Source organism: Neolamprologus multifasciatus, chromosome 6 (assembly GCF_963576455.1).
Source record: "Neolamprologus multifasciatus chromosome 6, fNeoMul1.2, whole genome shotgun sequence".
Taxonomy (NCBI): Eukaryota; Metazoa; Chordata; class Actinopteri; order Cichliformes; family Cichlidae; genus Neolamprologus; species Neolamprologus multifasciatus.
The window spans coordinates 8,433,171-8,455,916 of NC_140444.1; the positions used below are offsets into that span (position 1 = coordinate 8,433,171).

The 22,746-nt window shown below is 40.1% G+C and overlaps 2 protein-coding genes across 9 annotated transcripts in view; one reads left to right on the forward strand and one right to left on the reverse strand.

Moving 5' to 3' along the window:
- The window catches only part of marf1 (meiosis regulator and mRNA stability factor 1), a 17,647-nt gene extending 4,918 nt beyond the window's left edge, over nucleotides 1-12,729 (reverse strand). The window contains exons 1-21 of one of the 7 annotated variants that reach the window (XM_085161470.1): nucleotides 12,540-12,729; nucleotides 11,781-11,987; nucleotides 8,832-9,719; nucleotides 8,512-8,668; nucleotides 8,184-8,398; nucleotides 7,774-7,891; nucleotides 7,512-7,684; nucleotides 6,656-7,174; nucleotides 4,106-4,260; nucleotides 3,853-4,011; nucleotides 3,578-3,761; nucleotides 3,265-3,443; nucleotides 3,067-3,147; nucleotides 2,699-2,938; nucleotides 2,499-2,618; nucleotides 2,221-2,399; nucleotides 1,771-1,991; nucleotides 1,522-1,664; nucleotides 1,284-1,417; nucleotides 904-1,106; nucleotides 286-513 (exon numbers count right to left, since the gene is read on the reverse strand). In XM_085161470.1, the coding sequence (XP_085017596.1) occupies nucleotides 286-513; nucleotides 904-1,106; nucleotides 1,284-1,417; nucleotides 1,522-1,664; nucleotides 1,771-1,991; nucleotides 2,221-2,399; nucleotides 2,499-2,618; nucleotides 2,699-2,938; nucleotides 3,067-3,147; nucleotides 3,265-3,443; nucleotides 3,578-3,761; nucleotides 3,853-4,011; nucleotides 4,106-4,260; nucleotides 6,656-7,174; nucleotides 7,512-7,684; nucleotides 7,774-7,891; nucleotides 8,184-8,398; nucleotides 8,512-8,668; nucleotides 8,832-9,719; nucleotides 11,781-11,933 (4,449 nt within the window). In that variant the 5' untranslated portion in view covers nucleotides 11,934-11,987; nucleotides 12,540-12,729. Of the gene's footprint in view, nucleotides 1-285; nucleotides 514-903; nucleotides 1,107-1,283; nucleotides 1,418-1,521; nucleotides 1,665-1,770; nucleotides 1,992-2,220; nucleotides 2,400-2,498; nucleotides 2,619-2,698; nucleotides 2,939-3,066; nucleotides 3,148-3,264; nucleotides 3,444-3,577; nucleotides 3,762-3,852; nucleotides 4,015-4,105; nucleotides 4,261-6,655; nucleotides 7,175-7,511; nucleotides 7,685-7,773; nucleotides 7,892-8,183; nucleotides 8,399-8,511; nucleotides 8,669-8,831; nucleotides 9,720-11,780 lie in introns of all 7 variants that reach the window. The other 6 variants (XM_085161467.1, XM_085161469.1, XM_085161471.1 and 3 more) reach the window with 6 other exon arrangements.
- A 3,362-nt stretch (nucleotides 12,730-16,091) lies between these two features.
- LOC146516327 (pannexin-1-like) lies at nucleotides 16,092-22,183 on the forward strand. 2 transcript variants are annotated; one of them, XM_085163081.1, is made up of 7 exons: nucleotides 16,092-16,613; nucleotides 17,925-18,046; nucleotides 18,748-18,947; nucleotides 20,778-21,025; nucleotides 21,104-21,279; nucleotides 21,375-21,534; nucleotides 21,619-22,183. In XM_085163081.1, the coding sequence occupies exons 1-6, from the start codon at nucleotides 16,433-16,435 to the stop codon at nucleotides 21,522-21,524; spliced, it is 1,077 nt and encodes a 358-aa protein (XP_085019207.1). In that variant the 5' UTR covers nucleotides 16,092-16,432; the 3' UTR covers nucleotides 21,525-21,534; nucleotides 21,619-22,183. The 2 variants fall into 2 exon arrangements, with proteins under 2 accessions (XP_085019207.1, XP_085019206.1); XM_085163080.1 differs by having other exon boundaries at nucleotides 16,097-16,613; nucleotides 20,778-21,279.
- Nucleotides 22,184-22,746: the final 563 nt, after the last annotated feature.

Consider the following 22,746-nt stretch of genomic DNA (forward strand, 5'->3'; position numbering starts at 1 on the left):
GATTTTAAAAACTTTATAACCTCCAGGATGACTGACAGGACTTTTGTGCGAGACTTCATTTTGTGCGTTTAATAAACTGGCTAATTTATAATGAAGACAAAACCCCTGAGACAACAAATCTATTAATTTTATTTTTAGCAGACATGACCACATGCTTCTGCCTTTACAAAAAACATCTGACTGTCAAGTGAAGCTCTATTTTTATTATTTTTTTAAACTAAGCAACAGCGAGCTTCTCAGCAGATAGATTTACACAGCTTCCCCTGGGGATGTTTTCTTCTTTACCTTGACAACATGGCAGAGTTTGGTCAGCAGAGCAGGCAGGGAGCTCGCGTCCAAGTCCTGCAGGCGTAGCCCGTAACCAAAGGTTTTGCTGTACTCCGTGAGCAGCTGGCTCACAGGCAGACTGGAGTTTTTCTGAGCCCGCAGCAGCTTGACCAGCTGAGCTGCCAGAGCTTTGATACGTTCAACCTCAGTGAGAGACAGCACTTTCTCCTCACCGCACTCCAGCACCTGATGAAGGACGAGGGCATTAAATGGTAAGTTTGCTTTTCATGAAGACCAAGAGTCCCAGACATCATAATTATATTTACAAAGACAGTTCTCTCCAAGCACTCAAGGGAGATGCAGGAAAAAGAAACCTGGCCTGAAATCAAAAGGCATGGCAAATCCTCTCAAGTGAAAAATAACCCCATGCCATTCGTTCCCAGAAGTCTCATCACCAAAGCAGCATCAGTTCACTGTGACTGATGCTGGCAAAACTTCTTATGCTGTGTACATACTGGAAGTGATTCGATCGTCGTGCATCGCCTTGAAGCTGCCAGTAAAAGTTTGTTTAAACTCCCTTGTAGCTCAGCACTGACGAGTGCACAAAAGCAAAAACCTACTGCACGCCACACTCACCATCAGGACATCAGGGATTGCCTCAAAGAGCTCAATGAGCTTGGTGAACCCATAGTGGCTGAGCTTACACTGGCGACCAAAGTGGTGGTGGTAAGTTGGTATAAACTTGCTGAAAGGCATTCGACAGTGAGGCTGGTGGCGAAGCAGGTCCACCACCTCCTTCCCAAACTGCTTGGTACGCTCCAGTTCTTCCATAGTACGCTCTAGTAAAGAAAAAAAAAGAAAACGACTTCAGTGATAGGCAACCAAAATGAAATGCATCATTAAAATAAAATAAGGTTTCTCTGGTTAACAGTTTCTGCAGGTAAGTAGATCCTTTTTTAAACTCAAGTCTAATGTGCTTTTAAATTCTACTTCCAAATCGACAGTTATGCGCTCACCCCTCTTAGGAACTGAGATGACTGTGTCGGTGGGCTGTTGTGTGATGGTGATGGTGGTGTCAGGAATCTCCGTCAGCAGATCCATCAAGTCACATATCCCATAGTCAGTTACTCTCCAGTCTCTGGAGAAGCACCTGATTCACAAAAGAATGCATTACAGCACCCACAACACTAATAATTCAAAGAGTTTTTCCGCTCCTATGAAACTAACACACGTGTCGTATTTATGTTTAATTACCAATGGTATGCCTGCATGAAGTCCTTGATTGCCACTTGTTTGCTGGCTTGAAACTTAAGCAGTTTAAGCAGGTCTTGGGTGAAGCGTTTAACTTGAGCTCGGTGAGTTAGAGTCAGTAAACGCTTTGTACCCATACCCAAAATCTGTTGGTTAGAAAAATTAAAAACGTATAAAATAAACAAAGACAACATGAACAAATACATTTGTTCAATCGGAAGATCATCACTGGGTGGTCCTCATTAAAAGTACCTGCAGAACATGTGGCACAGCCTCGAGGAGCTCCAGCAGCTTAGAGAAGCCATAGTCGGAGACGCGGCACTGCTTGGCAAAGTGATGATGATATGAGGGAATGAATTTGCTGATTGGCATTATGCATGACGGCTGACTTTTTAAGAGGTCAATAATCTCCCGGCTAAACTGGATGAGCTGTGGATTGCCGACTGGACTCTTGCAGCGTTGAATCCATGGCTCTGTGTGACAATTAAAAAAAAAAAAAGTGTTAAGGTGAAATGGGCTGCCTGAGCTAAACGCAGACTGTCTGATAACTTTACAAGAACTCATATCAGATGGTTAAAGAGTTTAAAACAAAACAAAAAACCAACAAAAAAACAAAAACACACCCAAGATGAGAGGTCTGAACAGCACTATGGAAAATTAAAATGAAACTCCAATAAAAACCAGATTTGTAAATGTACCTACCAGAGTTTGGCACCGGAGGTTTATTGTTGATCCACTTGATGACTTTGAAACCATTTTGAGCTGTGACTACTGTGATACTGGGAACACAGGTGACGAGGTGCTCCAGAGGAACACCACCTTCCAGTGACTCATTGCCAAGCTGAAGCGGTCTGAATTTTGCTGCATAACAGTCTGGAAAACTAAATGGAAATTAAACTTTTTAATAACTTTATAATGACGGAAAATATACTCTAACATTAAAAATGCGTGCACGTAACAGGTAATAAACCAGTTCTTACCTGAGGAGTGGAAGTGTGCCCTGATGTGACTGCAGCAGACTGTGGACCTCTGAGGCTAGTGTGCTCAGAGACATCACAACAAATGGGATTTTATAGGAATCAGGGTCAAAGTCGGCCTCACTGCAAAAAAAAGAGCAACAGTCAATGATGGAAAAAGGTCAGCTTACGCTACAATATAAAGGTTTCGAACTGTTGTATACCTGAAGTCCTGCAGTGAATAGTGCTGTCTGCAGACAGGCTCGTGGTACTCCAACTCCTCAAACACAACAGGACTCCCACTTGCTGAGGAGGAGCCCTCCTGGGATTGGGAAGATCCCAGTGGACTCTGACGTATTTGGCTGTTGGACAGAAGGCACACAAACCTTGAGCCTCCCTGCTCCCGCACTGCAACCAGCTCTGGGAGCCGATACAGATCGCCAACCACGAGCTTACGGGAATATCTGGAGAGAGCAGGGCAGAGTTGGAGTATATACTTTTACATTTTTTTGCCATCTCATTTTTTGAATGCTATACTCAAACACCAAATGTGTATGCAAAAATTAGACAATGAGTTTAGAAAGATACTGACTTTTTCTCATAAATCTCAGTGAACTTGAAAAGAGGAAGGCAACTGGCAGGAGCATCTTGAAGAATGGAGATTATCTCTGGGCTATAAAATAACAACCACAAATGTCACCACGATAGACCAAACAACAATTTACATTTTTAAATTTCACAATGTAACCAACATATTAAAGCTCCAAACTAAACTATATAGAAACTGTACCTGAGCATGGCAAGAGATTTGTTGCTGCCACCGGTGATCAGAGACACCTGAATGCGTTTGCCTCCGATCTTGTAACGGTGTAGGCCGCTGACTGCACTAATGGCCTGCTGCAGGGACATCATCTGAATTGTGGCCTTCAGCTGGTAGTCAGTGTGGGGGCTAAGCTCCACACTTTTTACCTAAACAAAACAAGTTATACCCCAAAGTGATTTTGAGAGGAAAGGGTAGGTAAAACATATACAAACTACTTAGATGTGAGCAGAACACAGATATGCATTGCATGAAATATTGGCATAGTTTGACTACGCTTTACCCTTCCGTATCGGGAGAATGTGTCGTTTAAAGTTTGCTGCAGATCCTTGCGAGACATTCTGTAGTCCAGGTTGGCAACCTGGATCTCTGCTCCCTCTGAGAAAGGCTCAGAAGCTTCAGAACAAGGGCTACGAGGGGCAACAATCAGAGGTGAGGAACGGCTGGATAGGCAAGGGGATGCACTCCTAGAGAGAATGGAGAGATGCAATAAAAACATAATTAAAATTACATTTATCATTATGCATGGTATATAATTTGCATGCAGCAGTAGGTAACCTGGAAGACCAGGAGCCCTGAGATAAGACGAGGGGGCTGAAGCTTCTGTGTAGGTTCAACTTGCTGAAGGCGGAGGGTGTGCTAATCTGGAACTCCCCTGAGTTCCTGTCCACTTGGTCAACAGGGGATTCAGTTGCACTTTGAGGGCTGGAGTCCTCTCTGCTATACAGAAAGATGAACAACAGGGACATGACGCAAACATGACAAACATTTTATTTTCAGTTGAAAATTTATTCCTGCCATCTCTGTGTACCTCTGGCTGTAGATGGATTCTACAGTGAGACCAGGCTTAGTTAGTTGCTCCAGTGCTCCAGCCTCACCATTATTCTGGGTCGAAGACGAGGCAGCACATCCCTTTTCCAAGTGCTGAAAGTTCATTCTGGCCTTCCCCTCCAAACTGCCCAGCTCCTGGATCAAGCAGGGAAGGCAGAAGTTAAGTTGTAGATATTGACCTGCTAGATAATGGTGGTATCGATCCTGTCCATGTGTGGAACAGGTGGTCAAGCGATTAGTTCAAGCGGTTACAAAACATGAATACAAGCAGAACAGAGAAAGTCAGAAAAGACCATGGACTGCTGTTTAACTAGGGATGTACATTCAAAATGCCAAAGAAAGGAAGAACTGCTTTACCGTAGAGCTCATTTTCAGGGAATTTCCTGCATATTAAAAACAACAACAATAATAATAATAATAATAATTTATAATTAACAAAACAGTTTTAGATTGGCACCAAAGAAAGAAAATCTCCAGGACTATGATCAAATATTTTAGACATTTTTTATTATTTTTCTCCAGATTACAATATTTTTTTTGTTTATCAAACAGAAATTTCATAGACGTCAGTAGGGATGGGTATCGAAACCCGGTTCTTGTTGAGAACCGGTTCTCACTGTTTCAATTCCCTTATCGATTCCAGTCGCCCCGAATGACGTCACCACGTTGCGGAGCGTCATTTACCTGGCAGGAAACACGGCGCCTAAGTGGCTCAAACGCTCAAAAGTTTGGTTATACTTTACGAGAACGGATGACAACAGGGAAACTTGCAATACTTGAAAAGTAGATATTTCATTTAAGGGAGGAAACACTACGAATATGCAAAAGCATTTGCTCACAAAACACGCGATGACCTTAAATGAATGTCATGTTTTTAATTCTGCTCCGGACTCGTGAATCTCAACCCAGCAGCAGTGGTAACGTTTGCACGTCCTCTCCCGTTAATGCGGCAGGTAAATAATCAACTAACAGTGCATATTATGTTAGCGCGATCTGCCTTATTACAAAACCTGCCATTACTGTGCGTTTAGGTGACCATGATGAGAGAGACAGGCAGAGTCTGGCTGGCGCTCGCTGGCAGTTCTCACTGCAGTCTACAGGTAGCGTCTCCTTTCAGGCCAGGATAGACGAATGTCACCGAGCAGTGACTAAGTTTGTGGTCAAAGGTTTGCACCCATTTGCCACAGCAGATGGTAAGTGAATGTGTTTAATTGTAGGCAGGGACATTACTGGATATTCTCGTGTAATTGCTACAGAATAATTTATGTTATACTTTGTTATTGCTACAGAAGAATATTTATTTTATTATTTTACATTTACTATTTTTTTTCCTGGGCACCCTGTGACACCCCATTGAAGAGCCGTAGGCTGTGGATCTCTTAAGATCTCACCGTTGGGTTTGTAAGGCCACGTTACTCCTAAATTTCTATCTTGTTCAAAGAGAAGATATAAAACAAAGCTCTAAGCTAATCGCCCTTAGTGTTCTCCTTTTTTAAAAAGAATCGATAAGAGAATCAATAAAGAATCGAATTGTTAAACAGAATCGAAAATGGAATCGAATCGTGAAAATCTTATCAATACCCATCCCTAGACGTCAGTTAAGTAACGTAACTACGTAACTGTGCTTGCTTATGTTCTAAACTCACCAAGGGCCCATACTGAGAACTCTTTATTTTTTTAATTAATTTGACTGCATTAAAGGGTGTAACACTGTAAATTGCTCTGATATAAAAGGAACACTGAGACAGTTCAAACTTTTCTGCTACTTGCCCTCAAACAGCACACTGAAAATACTGTGGTAGTCCCATATCGTTTCTTTGTTTTATTGTGAGCCTCAAATATAAAAACCTCTAAAGATTTATATATAAAACAAAAAAACTAACAAAACAACAACAACAAAAAACCTAGGCTTTAATGTCTTCATTCAATTTAGGTGCTTAAAGAGAAATTTTAAATTACAATTTCTCCTTACTGTTTAACTACAAAGAGACTTAAATGTCCATCCCTAGTTAATTTATGGGTCAGCTTTTTCCCCCGTTTGTCACACTGGTTACAAACAAACCAGAAAAAGAAACCAAATCGGCCACTAGAGGTCATTTTTAATCATAGTAGAAATCAGCACTGTCCAAATTTCTCCAAAAATAAATTCATTAATTTGAAAAATAGAAAAGAAAAGAAAAGAAAGAGCTTATAGCAGCACATAAAGCAGAACCTGGACAAAACACACAAACCACATCAGCACAGATATACTGAGCAAAACCACAGACACAAAGCTATATGGCGTTCATGCATTAACACGATGACTGACGAGCAGGAGAGGAGTTGATTAATGAAGGGCAAGCAACACATATGACATGCTACAAGCTATTGCAGGCAAAAGGCAGGAGCTAACAGTTACAAGCTGTTAGTCAAAGCAGCAATTAGAAGGTCACTGGGGGGAGGAGAAGCTACAGTGATTTACAAAGCAGCCCAGACAAAGAGAGATGGCAATGGAGGCTGAGGGGAAGCAGGCACAGATGAGTCTGCTGACCTGATGGGGCTTGGCTGGAGCACCACCGGGAGGCCCACTGCAACCCCTCCTGGGGCTATAGGGCCTTTCAGCCACCGGACCAGGGGTGTGGCAGGGGCGGGTTGCTCGCCGTGGCCTTCTGGGTGACCTGGGTGTCTCCAGGGGCAGAAAAGAGAAGGAGGCTATAGATGGGGGAGGGCCGAACATTGAATCCTGGGTTTGAGAGGTCCGGGCCAGAGTCTGAGGCAAGTGATGGGGCTGAGAACGAAGCTCAGACTCAGGACTTGGATCGTCTCTGGGCCGCGGGGAGAAGGAGAGGCTGATTCTGTGGCCAAACACATCCTCATTTTCCATTCGCTTGCGGGCACGTGTAGCTGCCTCAGGGCTGCCAAAGCGGAGGACTGCTGTGCCCTGGGACACACCAAGTACTCTGCCGCCACAGTTGTCTGACAGCCGGCGGAGCCTGAGCTTCACAGCGTTCCGCATGTTCTTGTCACAGTTGAGAGGGAGGTTGTGCACATAGAGGAGGTTGAAACTGGGCTGAAGGAGGGGAGGAAAAGACACCGCGGCTGTCTGGTTTGTATTATTTACACTCAGAAAATAAAACGTTTATTTATTTTTACTTGGGAAAAACAAGTGGGAATGGCCGACAATATTAAAGATTAGCAACAATTAATAATTTCCAATTCCCACTATTAGATTAGTAACTCAATCGTGTGTGAAATTCACATTCCAGCTGCATCGCTCTTCAAATTTTGGCAAGTTTACATTAAAACGAGATTGTCCTTCGTTAATTTTGTTAGTGTATACTTACCTTAATAAAAGGACAGTTTAAAAAGTACTCTTAAAATCTTAATGAAGCATTTATGAGGCCTACCTGCGCTTTGACAAGCATGCGTGGTGGCAGATCTGCTGTTATCTCCTGAAATGGCACATGGCTGTTGGCATGCTGCAGTAGAGCTGAAGAAGTATGGCTGCCATGAACCAGAATTACATGGAAACCATGGCGATGACGCAGGTCACTCAACTCGCTTGCAAAATTCACATCAGCTGTTAATAAAAAGGTGACCTGTGTTATCACAAATGTATGTGTGGTAACATGGCTGTAGTTCATTACAGGTAATCAGAGGCGAACTTACAGGATACCAGTACAACAGTTGCAGGTGCAGTGTGCGTCTCAGCAAAGCGCCGTAGGCTCTGACGAAGTTTGTCATCTGCAGCATTCTTGGCTGTGGCATTAATATGTGCAACAGTAACCTGTAAAAGTACAATTATTAAGCGTCGGAATTATTCCTCCTTTTAGGCAGTGACTGAATACAAACTCAACAAACTGTATGGATATTTTAAAAGTGTGTGATGTGTTAAGACAAAAATCACAAGCTGATCAGTCAAGCTAAAAATACTGAACGCACAACTTTTTTTAACCTCTCCAGGACAAGCTATACTTAATGTTATAGAACCAATTACCAGCATGAAGAGAACTCAGTATTTGTATTGTCATAATTAGGGTAATTTCAGACTGCTTTTATTGCTTGAATATTACTGATACCTGGCAGTTGTTGAGCTCTTGGATGACAGCTTTACTCTCCTTGCTAATATCACAAACGCAAATGAATTCTGCCTCACGATGACCCTGGAAGAAGCGGTTGCGAATTCGTTGGACCACAGCTCCAGCAGAGCGTCCACTGGGGACACTGCAGTTCTCAATGTCCCAAAAGACCCCGACCGGAGGGATGTTCTCGGGACCAGTACCCTCTGGTGATCCTAGCAAAAGGATCATTTTAAAGCACACTCAGGTTTTTTGGAAGTTTATAGTTAATAAAATGAGTTCAGTTTTGTTGCCGATTTGTAACTGCTGCATTACTGACTCCACTAACCATATTTCTGTCCAGTCTTGCCAAGGCTGGTTGATGGCATGAGCATTTTGCCATCGGAGAAGGTGCCACAGCCATTACAAATAGGAATAGGAGCAGTCTGAGGAATAGGAACACTTGGGTGCACCTTGTCGGACTCTGCCATCAGACCATTCATAGGCTGCAAAAGGGTACAAATTCAAGACGCTCAAACACACAAAAAAGCAACAGCAAGAAATATGAAAAGCGATAAAAGCTTAAATACACATGATTCAGCTCAACATTTTGTAAAAAATACCTGCATCTTTAGGCCACACAAATTGAATGAAGAGAGATCAACGAACCTTAAATAAGCACTCCTGACAGTAGTGTGCCCCCTTCACACAAACAGTGCGTTCAACATTTAGGTGCATAGGATTAGAGAAGAAGTGTGCTGAAGTGGCTGTAGTAGTGATGGTGCTGGTGCTTGGGTGACCACCGACTATACTTCCTTGGGATCTTCTGGCTGATGCGCTGCAGTCCACACCACATGTGTAAAAGCCAGAAGAGGTCAGGCAAGAGCCATGCAAGCTAGCAGGTAAAGAGGAAACAGAGGGGAGAGAGGATGCCATCGGTGCTGAAGAGGGAAAGAGGCTGGCTTGACTGAAAGAAAGAGGTACAGCTGGGTAGGTGTGGAGAAGCCCTGAGCAGCAGGGGAGGTAGGGGTGTGATGAAATAGGTTGAGAGGTAGCAACAGAAGAGGACAGCTGAGGTTTGCAACCAAGACTGAATAGAGGATCAAAAGCTTCACCTCCAGTGCCACAGCTAAATTTATGTTTATACTGATGAACAGATGAGGCTACAGAACAAGGCCCGGACCTACTAGTACTGATCGGTGCTCCCAGAGACCCTGGGGCCATATAAAGCGAAACAACTCCCGCAGCATTGCTGCCGCTACCAACAACACCTCTGCCACCCAACAACCCAAAGCCATCTGTGCTGTTGTAGTCACAGTGCTCGCAAATGCTTACTTTGGGGCTAGCCCCCTCTTGTTGCTGATGAGGTGGTGGCGGCTGTTGTTGGAGGGAGTCTTGTGCAAGCTGAGGGGGAGGCGGCGGCAAGCAGGGAGGAGGCAATGGGAGAGAGGACAGAGAGAAGGGCTGGGATAACTGGGAAGAGGAAGTATGGTGCAGTGGTGGAGGAGGGACATCTTTCAAATCCAGTACAGCCTTTCTGTTGTCCATGTGATTGCTCTGAATAAGAAGAAAAAAAAAAAAAAAAAATCACTTCACATTAGTTCTGTAAATTTCTTGTGACTTCTCAAAGCCATAATAAAGACGTATCTATATGAATTAAAAATATAAATAAAAGATTACAATATTTAAAAAAAAAAAATCTAAAAAAGATCAACAAGCAAATGTTATTATTGGAAAAAAACAAGCTGAGTAAATACAAGATGAACTTTTTAAATGATTATTTTTATTCAAAGAAAAAAAAGTTATCTAATGCTACCAGGCCCTATGTGAAAAGGCAACTGTCCCCCCTTCTTAAATTAACTGATTAACCACATGTTTTGGAAAGCTGAATTCAGTTTCACTAGCCAGAGTCATGCCCGATTATTCTCAGGTCAGATGAATAATAGAGCATGTCCGACAAAGCGAAGTAAGAAACTAGATCTCAAAAAGCAACATATTATGCCACATTCTAAAAATACTCAAGAACAGATGAGGAAAAAGTAACTGAAGTGTGTAAAGGATTACAAAGCCATTTATAAGGGTTTGGAACGCCAGTAACCCATGACAAAAGCCATGAAGTGCAAATAGAGAAAACTTGGAACAGTGGTGAAACTTCCCAGGAGTGGCAAGCCTCCCAAAATTATGTCTTGACCCAGCATGTATATATAAAAAATTAAAAAAAAAACTGCAGGCCTCACTTGCATCAGTTAAAGTTACAGCACACATAAATCTATCAGCATTTTATAAAAAAAGATAATATCAAAGGTGTGATGGCCCAGGGCTTCTTTGCTGCTTCAGGACATGGATGACTAGATGTAATTGATGGAAAGTCCTGAATGAGAATGTCCCCCAATCAGTTTGTGCTCTGAAGTTCAAGTTTACTTGTTTTATGCAACAGGACAACGATCCAGAACACGGTAGTGAATCCACCTCTAAATGGCTCAAAGGTTTTGGAGTGGGCTATACAAAGTAGAGGTGGGAATCACCATACATCCCACGATACGATATTATTGCAATTTTTTAAAATATTTTGCGATATTCAGATTCTGTACATAAAGGTAAACTTTATCAATATTCATTTTATCTAATAACAAAGTCTCACACTCAGTCTCTCTCTCATTTCAGTTATATTGTTGACAAACTGAACGGTTTGTATTACAGTCTAGTCCAACTTAACTGAATGCAACCATCTGGTACAATTATAGCTATTCTAAACTACGCAATTTGTGAAAACTATGCAGCCCCTTCAGCAACTGAAGAATTTGAAAGTAAATTAAAACAAAATATAATTTTACATTAAATAAAAACGTTTTAAACTTAATTAAAATAAAACATGTCTTAAATTAAAATAAGTAAACTGTCATGTTTATTGCTGCCAAAAAAAAAGTTAAACACATTTGGACAGTGAAGGAATGTCAGGATTCTTGCTCAGAAAAGAGCATGTTCTAGTCCACAAAAACTTTTTTTGTAACAAAATATTGATTTCTGCTGTCCCTGTATCGATACATTATTAGCAAACAAAATATCACGATACTACACAGTATCGATTTTTCCCCCCACCCCTAATACAAAGCCTATATTTAAATTCAATTTAGATTTTTTGGCATGACCTTAAACAGCCACCAATGGTTGAATTAAAACAATTCTGCTACAAAAGAGTGGGACAAAATTTCCCCACCGTGATGCATCTCATTCCCAGTAAAGTGTTATCCACAAACACTTTACTGCTGCTCTTGCTGGCAAGGGTGGCACATAGGGCCTGGTAGGTTAGCTACCTTTTCCCTCACTTAATAAATTAACTCCTCATTTTAAACACTGCATTTTGTATTTACTGTCATCTTTATCCAATATTACAATTTGATAGATCTGAAACATTTAAGTGTGACAACTATTTCTTTTAGTACTCAGTAAGGGGGTAAATAACACTGCGCAGCAACAAAAAAAAAAGAAAAAAAAAAAGAAGAAGTTTACATTAATGGTTTGATAACATACCTGAAATATTTTCATTTTAATCTCTCATTTAGAAAACAGTTCAGTTTCTTCATTAAGCGCCATATGTCTGTACTGATAAATACATACTTTGTCTGTCTGATGAGGGGAGCTTGTCTCATGTGCGGAGAAGCAGTCCTTGAGCTTCCATAGCAGGGTTGAAGCCTCTGTTTCGGTGTGAGCGAGCCATGGGAAGGATCTAGCGCCACATGTTGATCTCTCCTTTCCCAGTCCTTCCATCATACGAACCACAGGAGTCTTTCACCATACTTGCATCTATCTCTCGTCTCTCTCATGCTTTCCCAAAGAAACGAAAGTTAAAAAAGTTTACTACAGTCATGCGGAATAATTCCCATATGCGACGTTGACACCGTGGTTAAAGTTCGTACCAACTCATTTATGATGACACAGATCGCAGGTGACTAACCGTGAGCCCGACAGTACAGCTTCAAAACATTACAGATAAATAAAAGGGTCATCTCCAACCCCAAACCTTTACAAATTCGACGTTTTTAACAGTTCCTCTTAGGCTAATATCAGAAGCGAAGCAGTATGTAAACTAACCGATAAGATGATAACTTAGCTCGAGCTAGCTAACGTTACTTTCATTTAATTTACTCACTGGCTACGTCGGAACTGGCCTGCTAAGCCAACTAGTCTCACTACCTAAATCTAGCCATTAAAATAGAAACTTAATGGCTTGTCTTTAGCTATTTAAGCTAACAACTGGGTATTAATGTTTAGCTTGTTTAAGCGCACCTGCACATAGTTGCTCCCACAAGCTATCCTTCGAGATCCTTACGAGAGAATTGATACTGTTCGGTAACGCCAAACAAGCTGATTATTTACCTGAGAAGCTCGCGTCTTCTACATCTTCCTCAAAGGACCATTCCCTATCTATCTCCCTAGAAACGCGCACCTTTTTGTAACCTACTTCTGCCGGAAAGCAATTACTGCTGTCGTAAAATGTGTTCCTATTGTCTGAATCTGGCCGTTTCTCAATACTCAAGTACGCAAGTCCGTACTCGCGTTCTTGCTAGTCCGTACTTCGTATGTTCACGCGGGAATCTGGATTTTCCGAGAACGTCCTTGATCATCTCAGCGCCAGTTTTTACTGCCATCTCCTCTTAATTTAACTGCGATTAATATTTGCAATGGAAATTAGACATGGTATAAAAAAGTAAACATGATGTTGTAGATTTCAGATAGTATAGAAAGATAATTTAAAAAAAGTATTTTAAGCACTTTGGCAAAATTCACTTTTACATATGATTTGTTTCATAATGTCTAATAAGCAGTTAAGCAAAATCACTACATGACAAACACAAGCTCGATCTCTCTTAATAAAAATAGTGTACAGGCACGATGGTAACAAACAGGTCTCATGTTAGAATGCTTTTATTATTATTTTAGTAGACACTCAAAACTTACAATAGGCTAATGGGGTTTGGAAGACAATTGAACAAATATTTAAAACATAATTTGATCATCTCTGGAGCAGCCTTCAGGATCATCACATATTAATATGCTGTTTCCACTCCCAGTGAAAATGTTTCCTCCTCAATTAAAATATTTTTAATGTTTAATTCAGAGTCTGCAAAGTAAGAACGGCACATTTCCCATCAGGGGATATGACAGGTGAAATATTCAGTTCAAAATATAAACTGTAAGTTTTTCAAGTAAGACTTAAAACATCCAGTTATGAAGCTGCCGGCGGACACGTCACTGCAACCCTCCCTGGCTTCTGTTGTTTCTGCTGGGTGACCCCTTATCTGCCCCTCCCGCCAAAAAAAAAAAAAACACACAAAAGAAATGATCCAAGTGACTTAGGATGAAATCAGTTAAATTTGGACACTTTTTGTCAAATCTTTTAATAACCTGCAAAAAAAACCACTGAGTGAGTGATTTGTTATTAATATGGATTGTTTTTGATAAAACATGTTGAATTGTTGAATTAATTTAATAAATTACAATTACTCAGGCCCTATAGCTTTTGAAACACCTGGAGCTGTTGCACATTTTTGAGATGTGCAGTGTTCAGGTAAAGTGGGCCTGATGAGCCACTCATCAGCTAAAATGAGCCATTTAAATTGCAAGAGAAACCAGTCATTTCTTGTAAAACAATTCAATAACAAATCAATCAGCTTAAATGGAACTCATTTTCACAAACATAACACATTCAAGTGTTCATTTAATAATTCATGAATAACAACACTGGCATTACAAAAACAACTAGAATTAATGAATTATTAGAGTATTTTCATAACAACTGTATCTTCCATTTTCAAAAAGACAGATTCTTAAAGACAGTCTTTACAGAAGAATCCATCATCAGCACAGATGCCATTTTCTTCTCCACAAGTCTCATGGAACCAGGTGCTGCAGTTCGCAGCTGATCCACTCCTCAGTGACCTTTGGGTCACTTTTGTCTCCATAGACTGCTTTACATGCTTTGCAGGGCAGGTCGTCCTTCTTTGCGCCTTTGCTTCTTCTGGTCTTTTCTTTCTTTTTAGATAGTACTGCCTTGATGGAAATGTAGTCTACATGTTCATGACTTGTGAGGACCAATGATGGAGGCTTAGGCCTCTTCCTGACAGTCCTCTGTCATTTTGGCAGGGGACACAAATCACTGAATGTAACACAAGTTGAGGTTTGATGTGAACAGGTTAAAGACCATCTCTTCCTTGGGAAGATATTCAAATTTGACTTATTTCTTCAGATTCTACCAACTCGGCATCCAAGAATGCAAAGCCTGGGGGTACCTTGGATACCACTGCAGTGTGATGAACAGAGATGGGCAGTAACTGGTCTTTGGCTTACTGTACGTACAATGAAGCTCCTCTGCACAGTTTCATAGTAAAATAAGATGCTGACATAAAGAAGTTAAGCTGCTGGAAAATATTAAACTTTTACAAATTTATATATTATTGTTATAATCAATTTATGTCGTAAGTGAATATTTTAAAGATATGATTCTTACCTCTGTTTTTTTGTTTTGTTTTTATGCTTTGGTGTTTGTTGAGATTTATATCTTTAAGGCTAATATCTCATACATACATATTTGGGTTTTATTCTTTACTGCACAAAGTGTATTGTAGAGAAGTTTTGGAAGTAGACTCTTACTGTTACAGGATATTATATTAGTTTTACAGTATTTTTAGGCTAAAATTGGAAGTGGAAATTTCTATGATAATATAAAAATGGATAAGAGAACGTTTCTCATAGTTATGTAGGCTATTACCTGCAGATGAACTCTTCTAACTCTTCTTCATTGACTCCCTTTTAAATCTAGAATTTAATTTAAAATCTTTTTCCTCACATTCAAAATCCGATGTGCAATATTCTCATTGCTTTCTGGAATTTATTGTTAATCATTTACTTATGTAAATTTCATAATCTGTCAAAAACAAAAACAAACAAACAATATAATCCAAAGTACATCATACTATTGTTCCCTTCCACATGTTTACAGCCCTCATATATATACATGTTACACTGCTCAAACAAATATAACGACTCAGTCCTACCGTGCAATATACCATTTTTCAGTCTCATTATTTACATCCTACATATGTTTATGTATTATGTAAGCACGTGCAGCTTTGTGATTTTGTTTAGTCAACGTATATCAAAATTAATGCTGGAAATAAGTTTTACTTCCATGGCATGCCTTTACTCCAAAATATAACACTGTGCAAAAATATAATTGAGCTTGAAAGATTCAGTTACCCCGGACCAACCATTGCACGGTCATAGACTCTAACACACTGACTGTTATTGAGCTAGACAAGTAATCATTAAATGTTACTTCTATAAATGCTTACTTTTCTACTTACTGTTCTACAACACGTCACAACACAGTGTGTCATAAATTTCACATGCTCTTATTCCAGCACATGCCCACTAAGACTATGGTAATATTTTGTGTTACACACACACACACAACGACATATAGTCACAACATCCAAGGATACATACTCAGACCATATACCATCAGTATGCTTTTTATGTTATTATTGCTTATCATTTATTATTGCTTTTATAGATTAAACATGCAAAATATTAAGCAATGTTTTTTGTTGGTGGAGCATTATGTCTTTATGAAAACATAGCAATGCAGTGTTCTAATGGTTGTATTACATTCTGAAAGGAAGCACTGTTGAATTAATGGTTGTTTTCATTTGGTAGGAAGTATCTTAATAACATTGTTATTGATAGTCTTACTTATCTTCTCATGGAAACCCTCAGCCTGACTATCGTGGGCCTTTCTGCGGAGTTTGCATGTTGTCTCTGTTCCTGCCAGAATTCTTTCCAGCTTTCTTCCAGAGTACGGTGATGTGGGTGTTAATTTAATTAATTATTCTTAGTTGGCATAGATACGGTGTGACGTGGAGTGAATGCCCTTATAGAAGCCCCACCTTTGCCCCCCAAAGTTGTTTTGTTTGTTCGTTTTTTAAAAAAGAAGCTTTGAGCGAGAGTATAACGGAACAATAGCGCTCCCTAGTGGCTGGGAGACCCCCCCCCCCCCCTCCCGTTGATGTCTGGGGTAGGCAGGGAAACAGGTTCAACCATCAGCCCCGTTGTGAACGGACGTGGGTCCGTTATTTTTGTCCTTTCATACATACATTATCCACCGTGAGAGCGACTCAACATCGTTGAAACACCAGAAGCTGTTTGCTTAATTGAAAAGAAACGGACTCTCCCATCAATTAGACGGCACCGACTTTTTGTTCCCGTCTGACATGGCGATCGCACACGTAGCCACCGAGTACGTCTTTTCCGACTTTTTGTTAAAGGACCCGACGGAGACCAAGTACAAAGGCATCCGTTTCGAGTTGGCTGTGGACAAAATAGTCACGTTTCTGGCGGTGGGACTGCCTTTGTTCCTCATCTCGCTCGCCTTTGCTCAGGAGGTCTCAGTGGGTGAGTTAAATGTGTGAAGAGACAGTTTCATTATGTGGTAAACTTATTGTTTCTCAAATAAAATCAAACTGACAGAGTGTAGGGTGAAGATGAGTGTTTTACAATGCAGAAGGACAGAGGTGTGGAAGAAGGTGTGGTTTGAGTCTCCACCCGTCTGCTCCTTTCACTCCCAGACAGTGAGGCAAGCATCCTGCTGCCTCTGCGGCTGCTGGTGCTGATGATGATGATGGTGAAAACAGTGGCATGCTGAAACACGTGTTCTTTTCATGGATGAGCTTGTTTCTGAATGCAATGAGTGCGAGAAAAGACACAAACACATATGGCACAAGTTTGATCTGCATACCTCCCTCTGGAGTGTAAACAGAAATCTAGCTCCATCAGCAGTTTCACAAATCTACATAATCCCATTAGGTCACAATGCTCATAGTCTCTATGTATAGTTAGTATGTCCAGTCCTGCAAGAAAGCTAAGATAATCAGATCTGATGGATCATTACTCTGCAAGCCTTGTGGGAACTACTGTTGTGCTTCTGAGGTTGAAATGCAAAGTGGTTCAAAATCTATTATTAATGTTCCCAATTAAAAACAGTGTGGCAGTCACAAACAAATAGCTGCAGGAAGGAAAGTCTTCTGAGCTATAGAAACACTGAGTTGCGAATTGGCTTATTTTTAAGCAGAAATGGGATGCCATAGGATGGGTGTCAAACATCATGCCACAGGGTCCCGTGTGGGAATTTGGGTGGCTTGGCTAAGTATGAAAAGTGCAGAAAAGCAAGGAATTTGCTTCTTAGTTCCAGTTTCTTAGTTCCAAAGGTTAGTTACATAAATAATAAAATACCAAACAAGTGCGTGAAAAGATGGGAGAGGTAAAACCCAAACAACACAAGAGTTAATGCATGGCAACAGGATCACAGACTGTATTTAAAAGAAGTCAGGACACCAAAATGAAGACTGTCATCTTACGTTTTATTTTGTTTTATTTACAAAATTTCAAAATTTGCACTTTTGCTAAACATTAAAAGGTCATTGCTCTGATGCTGGAGGTCAAATAACTGATAGTTGGTGTGGTTGTATCTAATGAACAGAAAACACATGGAAGATGTTCCGGTCCATTGAGTATGAGGGGCATTTTTTTCTTAATTGTGCATACTTTGAATCCCTGCCACAACAGGGGATGGCATAATTATTGGCTCAAAATATGCAATTCAAAGCAACTGGACCATGAGTGCAGAAAAAAGAAGGCTGCATTTATTTTTCTGAAAAAACAAGCCGCCCATTAGCACTGATTCTTTGTTTTCCTCTGGGTCCTCAGGCACCCAGATCAGCTGCTTCCCTCCCACTAACTTCTCCTGGAGACAGGCTGGATACGTGGACTCTTTTTGTTGGGCAGCAGTGCAGCAGCAAGCAGACAGCTCGCCACTGTGGCTACACAAGGTACACACAATATAACCAAACACACAGTAAATGCACTGGACACGTTTATAAAAAAGGTGCAATGTTATGTTAAAGTGCAGGAATTTGTATTGAAACATATGCACACCTGTGCAATAAATCTTTTACACATATAGTAGGCTCATTTATACCTGCACAATAAACATAATACTATGCTGAAATCTAATTATACTAATCGAATTTATAACTAGTGCATTGCTGATTATATGTCAGTATGTTTAATTTAATGAAATGCTATTTTTTATCACTTGTTTTTTTATCAGTTGTTAATGAAATAATTTATTGGCAGATTAATACTTCTGTTAATTAATTACCTCTTCATTTGTAAAACGGTCCCATTAATTTTCATTTTGTAGGTCTTTGAATAGCTAAATTAGATATTACATTAACCATAATGAAATAAGTCTCATATTCTCAACAGATGCTAGGCACATTACAAATTTATTTAAACAACTACTTAGTAGACACTGAAACGAACTACAACCTTGTATATACCCACATCATAATCTGGTGATGATCAAATTAAACATAATAATCAAGTTTTGCCAAACGAGTGCTTCCTAAAACATCTACCGGCAAAGACATTATTTACTTTATAATATTAAAAGAATAAACATTATAAAGTAATATTAGCCAAAATAAAGCTACTAATACATTTTTCTTCCTTTCTGTGACTCCCACAGTTCTTCCCATACATCCTGCTGTCACTGGCCATCCTCATGTACATCCCCGCCTTGTTCTGGCGCTTCACAGCAGCTCCGCACCTCTCCTCTGATCTCAGCTTTATCATGGAGGAGCTAGACCGCTTTTATAATCGTGCCATCAGACTAGCCAAGAACTTAGCCTCTTTAGATAGCAAGGATGCACCCGAAGGCACACAGAGGTAAACACCTTGTTATCACCTACAGTCAATGTACTCACTGCTTTACTCTTGTAGATTTTGGCAGGTGATTAGACTGGGAGACTCCTTTTTTCAAAGTCTTCTGAAGGTATTTATTTAAAATGTTGGTCTACCACTTTTTTATTATAGTATGAGCTAGCTTGAACTTTGACAACAAACTACACATATGAGGCCATTAATTTACACATGCAGCCAGTTTATAGAGACGGCATTTAGAATAGAAAAGAATAGAATAGCCACGTTATTGTTATTCAGAACATACAACTGTTAGTGCACACCAGAACGAAATTCCGGTGCATTTACTCGCCATCGGGCTTTACAATATAAATAATAAATAAATCCGAATCTAAAGGTTGAAAAGAATCTCAGATGTGCACAAGTAAAAATATAAGAGAAATGTACTGTATTTGTATTCATGTAGAGAACGTTTAGTCATCAGTTTAAAGCTGCTAAATGCTTCATTTATTTTATTGTTGCTAACTGGGTCTTCCTGCTATTTGGTGAAAGGTAGGCAGTACACAGGACATCTGAATTCTTTTCATTTTGTATCTGCTGAAGAGTGATGGCATCTTTGGTGCCATCTTGTGGTAATGTTAAAGAAGCAAAGCTGGCAGGGAGAAATGCTTGTCCTTCACTCCTGGCATTTTTTGAATATTAGTGATTAGGGATGCAACGATACCAATTTTTTCAAACCGATACGATACCGATACTTGGATCTGAGTACTTGCCGATACAGAGTACAAAAACCGATACTTCTACCACACACACACACACACACAAATACAATTAATTGGAAGACAGGTTTTATTTTATTCTCTGCCGATAAAAAATAAAATCTTAATAAAAATGACCACAAAAAAATTTCAAGTGAAAAATAAGCTCTTCTGTTAAATTATTGCAGAGTCTCCACATTGTAATTTTACAAAATATCACTGAACTATTGGCACTGTCTTGAGCTTTCAGAATAATAAATAAACACTTCTGTTTGGAATAAAATAAATACAAATTAGGTTTGAGAATAAAATAAACTTTTGAATTATTGCAGAGTGTCCATATTGTAAACAAACAAACAAAATAATGAAAGTATTTGGCATTGACGAACAAACTCCTCATCAGTCCACTGCGCTGTTAAACCAAGGACTGACATTGCGCACACACTGCTTGTCTTTACCTCTTCAGAAAGTTTTGGCACCATTATCTCCCTGATGTACGGGCGGCTGGAGATTTCATATCCCAGCTCGAGTATGCTGAGAAGACGGTGCAATCCTATGTTTTCCACGACCGGCATTGACTGGTCATCCAGAGTAATAAAATGAGTCAGAGCCTCTGTTATTTTAACTGCCCGTGGATTTTCTCTTGACATTTTTCATCGCTTTTCCAAAACCTGAGTTAAAGTTGGCTGTTCCGGTCCACACTGCTGACATTTTGTTTAGCCTAGCTACAGCAGCCTCCAGTTTCTCTTTTTTATCTGGAGCCGCCAGTCTCACTCGCCTAACCCTGTGCCTGTTTAGCTCGGGATGTCCCCCTAGTGGCCAATCTAAAAAACTACAACAGAAATGACAAGCCACCCTCTGATTAATGAAATAAGTTGGTATCGGTTCATGGTATCGGTTAACTTTTATGAGTATGAGTACACACACATTTTACAGTATCGGCCCAGATACCCGATACCAGTATCGGTATCGGTGCATCCCTATTAGTGATCATTAAAAAACCCAAAATGTAGTTTAAAAACTATTTTCCACAAAGTGCTTTGAAACTGAAGTCATTTTATCTCATGCTAATTGTTCATTTACCTCTTTCCTGCTGCAGTGCTTTGGACCTGACTGAAGGCTGCTTTAAATACCCCTTAGTGGAGCAGTATTTAAAGACCAAGCGCTTCTCTCACAGACTTGTGGTCACGTACCTGGCATGTCGGGGACTGACTCTGCTGATCCTCCTGCTTGCATGTATCTACCTTGGCTATTACATCCTGCTAGCTTCTCTCACGGATGAGTTTCCGTGTGACCTGCGGACAGGAGTGCTGAAGAACGACAGCATGGTGCCGTCTCCTGTTCAGTGTAAGCTTGTTGCAGTTGGTGTTTTCAGGCTTCTCAGCTATATCAACCTGGGAGTGTATGTGATTCTTGCTCCATTAGTGGTGTATGCTGCTCTCGGGCCAGCACGTCAAAGCTCCAGCTTCCTTCGGCCTTATGAGATGCTGCCAGGATTTGGTGCTCTGGGTCTGGTCACCCCCGTCTACAATGACCTCAGTATCTATCTGCTGTTTCTGCATGAGAACCTGAGCGCACTTAAGTCCTTTAAGTGTCTGCAGGTGCGTCTCAACACTAAAACTGTGGGCAAAGCATGGGCACTTGTTTGTGTTGTTCCTTTCTTCTTTGGAAAATTAGAAAAATGTCTCTTCCACAGGTGCTTGAGTTGTTGCAAGAGGCTGATGATGAGGGGTTTGACACCATGTGTCTACTGCGATCTCTGGGGCAGGTGAAGACTGATGTTTTAGACAGTAAGAAGACGTGCTCTCCCAAGGACAACAAAGAAACGGATAAGGCTGAAGAATAGTTACTCTCATGTAAGGATAAACTCTTGAGTGTTCTGATGAGAGCCAAAATAAATGTGTTGTATTTAACATCATACTTATTTTGTCTTCCTCCAGTGCCTTGTTACTTCTGATGAGATGACCTGATGAGTATAAACCCTGCTCTGATGGAAGAGAAGCACTGAGATGATCTCCTTTGGACTTGTTTTTATTGGAGCTGTTGTAGCGTGTTAACCTACAAACCTGTAGTTTGACCAATTCAGTTTACCTTACCTTCGTACTTTAATGCATGGAAATACTCCAGAGATAAGTGGAGCAGGTATCGCAATTTTTTCTACATAGGATTTCTTAGTTTTTCTTTTTTTTGTACACATATCTTTACTCAGGATCAAAATTGCCTTTAAATCAAAGTGAGCCATGTTCTTCGGACAGCTGCTTCCTACCTTTTATTATAGAATGAGGGAAGCTTCTTACCACTTTGTTTTTATTCGTTTACATGTGTAATTATTGAAAATAAGCCACAATAAATTAAGACCACTTGGTATTATAAAAACTGGAACTTTTGTTTGTGTTGTAAAGCATTTTTGTCTTCTAATGTGTAGTTATCAGCATTGGCATACTGTATATGATGTACTTTGGTTTGCACTCACTAAAAATTAAAATATAACCTAAACTGTCCAAATTATTGCACTAAAGCTTTCATTTTACATGAAAGGTACATTTATATTTTTCCAAGTACTGTAATACGAATAGTATCACTACCAGAATGACCATTTTGGATTATTTTCCTTTTATTTCTAACTTAATTAATACACACGCATGGCCACTTTAATAGGTACAACTTATTAGTAGCACGTTGGACACCTTTTGCATTCAGAACTGCCTTAATTTATAATGACATAGATTCAACAGGGTATAGAGATTTTGATCCATACTGAAATCATAGCATAAATCAGCGATATTGAAGGTAGGCTGTGGTGTTTTATCAATGCCAAACTGGTACTAAGGGGACCAAAATGTGGCAGCAAAATATCTTCCACACCATTACACCACCAGCAGTGTGAACCATTGATACAATGCAGGATGGAGCCATGCTTTCATGCTGTTCGTGGCAAATTCTGACCCTACTATCTGAATGTCTGAATGCAGAAAATGAGACTCATCAGAACTTTTTTCCAAACTGATGTCCAGTTATGATCAGCCTGTGTGAGTAGTAGCCTCAGTTACCCGTTGTAAGCTGACAAG